At 39.3% G+C, this 8544-nt stretch overlaps 1 protein-coding gene across 2 annotated transcripts in view; it reads right to left on the bottom strand.

Moving 5' to 3' along the window:
- The window catches only part of LOC129743889 (fructose-1,6-bisphosphatase 1), a 32199-nt gene extending 26310 nt beyond the window's left edge, over positions 1–5889 (bottom strand). The window contains exons 1-5 of one of the 2 annotated variants that reach the window (XM_055736119.1): positions 5620–5889; positions 1244–1293; positions 707–896; positions 392–643; positions 1–335 (exon numbers count right to left, since the gene is read on the bottom strand). In XM_055736119.1, coding sequence (XP_055592094.1) covers positions 1–335; positions 392–643; positions 707–896; positions 1244–1250 — 784 coding nt within the window. In that variant the 5' untranslated portion in view covers positions 1251–1293; positions 5620–5889. The remainder of the gene's footprint in view (positions 336–391; positions 644–706; positions 897–1243; positions 1294–5619) is intronic. The other variant, XM_055736120.1, reaches the window with a different exon arrangement.
- Between the last annotated feature and the right edge of the window lie 2655 nt (positions 5890–8544).

Below are 8544 nucleotides of genomic sequence, written 5' to 3'. Positions count from 1 at the left end.
CATCGGCTACCATACTTCCCACGTAACGAGCCCCGTATGGTTTTCCCTTGGCCGGATCCTTTTTGGCCTGTACGTAGTTGTAAACCGATGGATCCCAAGTTGACGCATAACCCTCGTTTATGGAGTAAATATTACCTCGTTCTGGTATCCGAAGGTTGTAGTCTGTCAGCACAAACTCCCCGATCGAAGGATCGTACATGAACCCATGCACACCTTCACCTAAACTAATCACAATCATAGTAGCAGATCCGTAAAGTGCGTACCCAGCAGCGACCATTTTGTTACCCGGTTGCAATGCGTCTGCTTCACTGGGCTCAGAACCTTCCGTTACTTGTCTGAAATTTAGAAAAAAAAACTTAAGATACGATCACCAACAATAACATTAACTTACTTAGTGATGCCAAAAATGGATCCAATCGACACGAGACAGTCAATGTTGCTTGAACCATCAAGGGGATCGAACGAAACGACATATTTGCCACGTTTTTCAGTCTCGATCTCGATAACGTTATCGTTTTCTTCCGACACCAGCAAACAAGTGGCGTATGACGACTTCAGCATATTTATGAAAATTTCATTGGAGAGCACATCCAACTTCTTTACCTGCTCTCCCTGGACGTTGGTGTCACCTGAGATTCCTTGTCTGGAAGAATTTAAAAGTAAAACATTAGAAACCGTCTCAACAGAATCCTCACCATAATCCTACAATTTAGCAATTCCCGCCTTTCGAACCGCAGAGCTGATGGCTTTGATAGCCGTTTGGATGCAGTTTAGCAGCTGGGACAGATCCCCGGTGGCATGTTTGTGCTTCTTCTGTTCCTGCAGCACGAACCGCGTCAGGGTCATGCAGTTGGAGTCGAAAGCGGGTCCTCTCTGGGTCATGATTTCCACGGGCGCTGGTGGGATTTTGTGAGAAAGTCGGTGCTGTTAGTCGGGTCATATTGTTTAACACTTAATTATGAATACATGGGAGAAGCAATACAATAATATTTTTAAAGTAGGTAGCAGATAAAACAGATTAATAGAAGGATTTATTAGAATAATGATTAAGACTGTAAGCCGAAAAATATTAAAAGCGTGGGGAGGCATTCCAGTTAGATATGCTTGGCTTAAGAAAAGAATATATTTACAAAAATAATAAATAAATCGCAAAAAAACTCAAAACAAGGCACAAAGAAGCAAGGCTTCACTAGTCACAGCAGAAGGTTACGAACGCAAGCTTTTATAACAAATCAGAACCTACTAGCCATGGTAGACGGTTATATCAATTCCAAATCCGGAGCTCTGAAATAACTAAAGAAAAAGTCAGTTCTATGAATTTATGAATAAAAAATGAAAGGGATTGGTAAATGACAACACATTTCAGGTATTATTCGTAAACATTCTAGTAGGTATACGTTATATTTAATCGAGGCGTTGAGGCGATTTTTTTTTTGGAAAACCACCCAACATGGTAACTTTGAGAGCTTTTTTAGTAGTAAGTTAACTCAACGTACTTTAACCCATTTAAAACCCCCTCATGTATGACTTCTAATGGGGAAAAAGCTCTAACGTGTTGGAAGAGTTTACGTCCTTGGGCATCATCTAGCGAGACATTGTTCGCGACCTTAGACTGAGTCGATTTGGGGTCCTTTTTGAATTTCTCAAACCCTGGGGCCTAAAAAGCTTTGTTTTAGTTAAAAACTCATCCATGATTTTCTACATAACTTTTAGCCAGATCCCTGCAACGATATACAATCCGTGTGGAGCACATCTCTCAGATTTAGGCTTTTTCCTTCAGATTTGATCTCCTATATGCTCTCAAGCAGATCCAGATCCCGGCAACGTTACACGATTTGTCTGTGAATCGTGTGACCAACATCTTTTAACTGAGTCTTGGTGAATCTCGTTTTTAACAGATCCCGGCAACATTACACGATTTGTCTATGTATCGTGTGACCAACATCTTTTAAATAAGTGCTGGTGAATCTAGTTTTTAAGCCTTTTTTTCCTCAGATTTAAGCTTTTTTTGCTTTGAAAGCATAGGAGATGAAAGCTTAAATCTGAGGAATAAAGCTTAAATCTGACAAAAAAGCTTAGATCTGAGAGATGTGCTCCACACGGATTGTATAACGTTGCCGGGATATGGTTTTTAAGCTTTTTTTTCCTCAGATTTAAGCTTTTTTTTGCCTTGAGAGCATAGGAGATGAAAGCTCAAATCTGAGAAAAGAAAGATTCAATCTGAGGAAAAAACCTTAAATCTGAGAAATGTGCTCCAAAAAGATCCCGGCAACTTTACACGATTTGTTTATGTATCGTGAGACCAACATCTTTTAAATATGTGCTCGTGAATCTCGTTTTCAAGCTTTTTTCCTCAGATTTAAGCTTTTTTTGCCTTGAGAGCATAGGAGACGAAAGCTTAAATCTGAGGAAAAAAGCTTAAATCTGTCAAAAAAAGCTTAAATCTGAGAGATGTGCTCCACACGGTTAGAATAACATTGCCGGGATCTGACATAAGACTGCCTCAAATTTGTATGGGAAACACAAAACCTGTGAAATGTTATGCCCTGCAGGCTAGGCCTAGTAAAAGATGTCATGGGCCAGATTGAATCACAGGAAGGGGTCGCTCAACGAGCCTGAAGTTTGTATGCGATTTTGAAACATTTTGTTCGGGAGGAACATGAAAACCAGTTTTTCATCAATAACTGTGGTTTCCTTTGGCCGAATTCTTTTGAATACGGTTTTTGTTATGACAAATATTTCATGCAAAGACTGCATTTCGATTAGATTCAAGATAAAGAAGTTATTAGGCTTCAAAGATGGGCTAACTTTAAACTCCGCGGCGTGCGAAGTGCAACAACGTCCTGGTGGTGTTCGGGACCCAAAACAGCAACATCACGGCGGTCGATCCCCCTGCGAGATCATGGGGTTAGCTGCGGGCCTTGCGAGCCCGTTACTACAAAATACACAAGCAACGAATAACGAACAACAAATTTCGGATAGAAATCGGCAAAGATCCACGTGACGAAAAGGGGCTAGCGATTGGAAACACGGAACTGCCGATGGACAGTTCCTACGTGTTCTTCAACGAATTGAAGAGCCGCAAATTTGACATCGTAGCGTTGCAGCAGGTATGCTGGAAGGGATCGACGGTACGAACGTACGAAGATGGTCATGCTATCTATCAGAGATGCGGCAAACACACGAGCTTGGAACACCTTTCTAGTGATTGGGTAGATGAGAAAGCGCGTGTTCGGACGATGGCCGATCGAACCAAGAATTTGCCGGTTGAGAATCAAGGGCCAGTTCTTCAACATCAGCATCATCAACCCCCGATTGCTATCGGAGGGGTAAAGGAGGGGGTAATACGCCCCATCTACAAGAAGGGCGACAAATTGGACTGTGAGAGCTTTCTAGCGATCACTGCTTACAAAGTGCGAATCCTACTACGCCGCGCCCGTCTAACGCCACAAGCGAACAGATTCGTGAAAAATGCCATGAACACCAAGTCCTTACGCACCGTATCGATCGACCGTGACGAGCTTTGGAAAATCATGGACGAGAACGGCTTTTCCCGGAAGCTGAACAGACTGATCAAGACGACGATGAATGGAACGCGGTGCTGTGTGCGGATTTCGGGTGAATTGTCGAGTTCATTCGAATCACGCAGGGGGCTTCGGCAAGGCGATAGTCTATTCTGCATGACGTTCAACGCGGCGCTAGAAGGTGTTATTCGATGAGCGGTGGGCGAAATGCGGGGCAAGATTTTCAACAGATCTAGTCAAACTAGATGAGTTGTCAGCAGATACTTTGCCGATGGAATTGATATAGTCTGCAGATCATCTTCTGCGGTGGTGATCTACCGCAAACTGAAACGCGAATCAAGGAGGATTGGGTTGATGATTGATACGACCAACACGAAGTAAATGCTGGCCTGCGGATCCGAAACCGACCGAGCCCGCTTATCCAGTAATAACAAGATTACGATCGACGGCGACGAGCTGGAGATTGTCGAAGACTTTGTTTATCTCGGCTCACTCGTGACCGCAGCCAATGACACCAGCCGTGAGATTCGGTGGCGAATGATCAGCGGAAGTTGTGCCTACTATGGACTCCAAAAGCAACTGTGATCGAGAAGACTTAGCCCTCGCACTAAGTGTAACCTATATGTACATTACTCATAAGACATGGACACTCACCACCTTTACCCGAATCATACTTCAGTAGCTTACCGAATCGTGACTTCAACATTCCTCTGCAAAATTTTTCCTCGAATAACGTCTCCCGGAAGCTACAACTACAACAGCTAAGGGCTTTGCGGTTCATGGCTTCTACGACGAAACACGCAATTTTTCAACGACTACCTACTATAATCTAAAAGCACTGTATTGTGCTCTTGTGCGTAGCATTGTCGAGTACGGAGTGCAAATCTGGGCATCATACCAGGTTGTGCAGACAAACAGGATCGGAAGAGTACAACGATGTCTTCTCAGATACGCTCTGTGCCAACTACCATGGAACGACGCCTTTAACCACCCATCCTACAAACAGCGCTGCTAGTTGCTGAACCTACCGACGCTGGCATCAAGTCGCATTCTCCTACGGCGGCTCTTCATCTTCGATGTTCTACAGAATAACGTGGACTGCCTAGAATTGTTGTCGCTTCTTCCGTTTAACGCTCCTGTGAGAACATCCCAGACGCAGACATTTCTCACACTTACTATTTGACGAACCCGATACGGACAAAACAATCTTTTTGATACATATTGCGCTTGTTTCAATGAAGTTGTTAGTGACTTTGATTTTAATATTTCTTAGTCTGTGTTTAAAAGAAGAATAAGATAGCATATGCAAAGATTAAATAAAAATTAACATTACTTTGGGGAATTCAAAAATTTGTCTAATACTATTGTGATAGTTGATCTTCATTGGTTTGATGATTCAAACAAAAAAAAAAACATTGGAATGAGAATCTATAGAAGTCTTAAGTTCAAGTGGTTGCCTTCACTTTTTATATATATTTCGGAAAAGTACTGAGAATGAATATATATGTGTCCGATAAAGGCTCTAAATAAACTAATATTTTCGAAAAAATTTTCGGGATGAATAAGCCTCTGAAGCTTAAAATCCCTTGAGAAAAAAAAAATATTTTCGAAAACTACGAATAATTTTGTCACGTTGTCAAACTTCCTCACATGAATATCAAGCCAGCCATCCTTACTTAATTATTAAATAACCTTCTTGTACTGAAATCAAAATGTGCTGAGAGCGATAATTGGTCGTCGTGGTTTTTTTTTCGTTTTTTTTTGTCTAACCGGTGTCCATCGAACCCGACCCCGAAGGTCACACCGCAGGCAGATCGTCAAAGTCAAACGCAGCGTGGAAACAACAACATATTTGTAGAGGAACAACTCTATTGGGCCAAAATATATTGGAATGTTTCGTTAAGTCGAACGATTTTCAAACCATTAGTGAAGATTAGTTTGAAATTTATACCAAAACCAATCGATAGTATCACCTTTTGCCACTAAATAGAGATACTTGTTAGTTAGAGGAAATGTTAAAGCCCCGAATCCCATGAAATTGAATCAATCTTTCACTAGCTTATTTCCAAAACCACACACCGATCGACGTATTTACCTTAGATCAACTTCACAACAAAATCGAATAAGTTCTTCAAAGAATTAGCCACGTAGTGTTGACCAATTTCAAAACAAGTTATCACTTTCACTTTTATCTGCGGCGTTGTCTGTCCATAGACAACAGAACGTATGGGGTATTATTAAAAATAAATGCTGGTTGTTGTATTATTATGTGTCTCCCTCGAGTTGAGCGAGAGATAGGCAAAGGCTTAGTCGTCGTCGGCCAAACACTACTGAACCGCGAGGCAACTAAAAGCGTACTAACTCTCGCTCGGGTAGAAGAACGCCAACCAGACACTTGGAACTTGGGGGTTCTGTACAACTATCCTTACGAATGAGGAGAAGAAAATTGAAATTTGAGAGATTTTTTTTTGGTTTCGAAACGATCGAGAAGAGGTTGGTTGTCGATGGAAGAAGGAAAGCGCGATCACACCACATCTAGTTTAGCCGGTTTTGTTTTGAGTCGGCTGTCGATGAGATTGTGCATCCGATTAATTTTTGGAATACTTTGTTGTCAGGTTCAAACAGAACTTTTCTTCTTGTTGATGTTTCGAAAATTTGGGATCGAGGATGATTGGAGCCCTGTAGATTAAGTATTCTTACCCCTATTTGTCTTTAGGAAATTTTTTTAGTAACTAATTGATTATTTAGTTAGCTGGACTTCCATTTCAAAGTAACTGACTGACAAATTCTATCAATTCCATGCTTTAAGTTTATATACCGAGCTGAGATAACAGAGGATAAGTCCAAGAATCGCAAATTAACGTCTTGCGTCTTGTCTTGTCATTAGGGTGGTCCACAAACAGAGGTATCAAAACTTGGATGCTGGAAACGTTCATTGACCTGCCTGAAGGCTTTTTGTCGAATTTTAGCTCATTTATTGGTTATCTCTAAGGCATGGGTGTCCAAACCATGACCCGCGACCAACTTTTTGTGGCCCGCGAAGCACTTTTCTGAAAAACCATCATCTTAGAATTGAACGTTTATCTTGGTCAAAGGGGTAAAGGGTAAAAGTGTATATAAACAAATTTCGAGAAAACACGCTTTTAAATTGTTGTGTTTGGCCATTTTCAGTACATTTTTCGAAATTTGCAATTTTCTTTCCAACGTAAAAGTATGCGAATATAATTTAAAAAATATGAAAAAATCATCAAACATAATTTGAAACATGGAGAATCGTTTGGCATTATTTACTCAAAATTCGATCATTTTTGCACTTATACTCTGAGGGCTTCATATCATTTTACCAAAAATGTTACCGCCACTAAATAAAAAAAACAATAAAAATTTCTATTTTAAAATTATCAAATTTGTACGGTATTAGGCACATTATCTGTACATTCTATCACACATTTTTCAATGTTTTCCGATTGGCTTTTTGCGACTACATGTCATAGGTATGAAGAGCATTCAAGCGGACTCTAATTTGAATATCAAGGAGTTTGGATAGCCTCAGAAAGATAGTGAAAGCTTATCGAAATCGTTAAAAAATCACCAAATCATATCAACTTCACAATAAAAATTATACTTTTACAACAACTTTAATCATTTGTAACTTGAATTCTTTTTCAACAACTTCGTTCGTCTATCAAAATTTAATAACTATTGTAAATACCTAAAGTTTGCTCTGTAAATTCTTCCAATTTATGATTTTTCGCTGAGTATCAAGAAAAAAAGGGAATTTTCATGAAAATTAAACTAAATCCGAAAAAATAAATTTTAATTGGCATCATGCTCTGTATTTATGAACGTCAATAATGAAAAACTAGACAGAATTTATAATTGGGTTGTGGAATTCAAGTAGAACCGGTTTGGTACTGATAAATCTCTCAGAAGAACGATTTTTTTGCAAAAATTTCACCTAAAAATGGTGCAATGATTATAAAACAATCAAAGTCGTTAGACTGCCCCAAATTTGAATGGGAAATTTCAAGCTTGTGAAATGTTATGCGCTGCAGGCTTAAATTGATCCTAGGCCTAGTACAATGTCTCATGCCAAATTTGGGCCAGATCGGACCACGGGAAGAGGTCGCTCAACGAGCCTTAAATTTGTATGGGTTTTTATGACATTTTGTTCTAGAGGAACATGAAAACCCAGTTTTTCATAAATAACTTTGGTCCCCTTCGGCCGATTTCTTTTGAAAACGGTTTTTCTTAAAGCCTAAACTATGACAAATATTTCATCCGAAGACTGCATTTCGATTCAACTTATGATAAAAAAGTTATTAGACTTCAAAAATGGGGTAACTTTTTTCAGGGTTATATTCATCAGTTAATGCTGCGTCGAAATGTTCGAAGCAGTGTCTCTCATTAATAGTGATGAATATCACCCTTAAAAAAGATAGCTATTTTTGAAGCTTAATTACTTTTTTATCTTAACTCGAATCGAAATGCAGTCTTCGGATGAAATATTTTTCATAGTTTAGACTTCATGAAAAACCGTTTTTAAAATAAATCGGCCCAAGGGGACCACAGTTATTTATTGAAAACTGGATTTTCATGTTCCTCCGGAACAAAATGTCCCAAAATCCCATACAAACTTTAGGCTCGTTGAGCGACCCCTTCCCGTGATCCGACCTGGCCCCAATTTGGCATGAAACCTTGTACTAGGCTTAGGATCAATTTAAGCCTGCAGCGTATAACTTTTTCAAATGTCGAGTCATTTGGAGCACTCTAATAATCCTGTTTATAGAATAAAAGGCTATTCCAATAAATTTGTCAAATTGAGATACTGGAAAATTTGAAAAAAAAATGAATTGAGTTGAGGTTAAGGTCTGTACTTTGAAAGATCAATAATTTTTATGATATAACTTAAGTTCGTTAACAAATTACTCTTTTAATATCAAAAGCTTGTGAAGCTTAGTTTTATCAACAATTCAATTCTGCGTTTTTTTTTTTAAATTCATCAATCAAATTATTCTAA

Source organism: Uranotaenia lowii, chromosome 2 (genome assembly GCF_029784155.1).
Source record: "Uranotaenia lowii strain MFRU-FL chromosome 2, ASM2978415v1, whole genome shotgun sequence".
NCBI classification, from domain to species: Eukaryota; Metazoa; Arthropoda; class Insecta; order Diptera; family Culicidae; genus Uranotaenia; species Uranotaenia lowii.
This window is presented reverse-complemented; position numbering and strand designations above follow the sequence as displayed.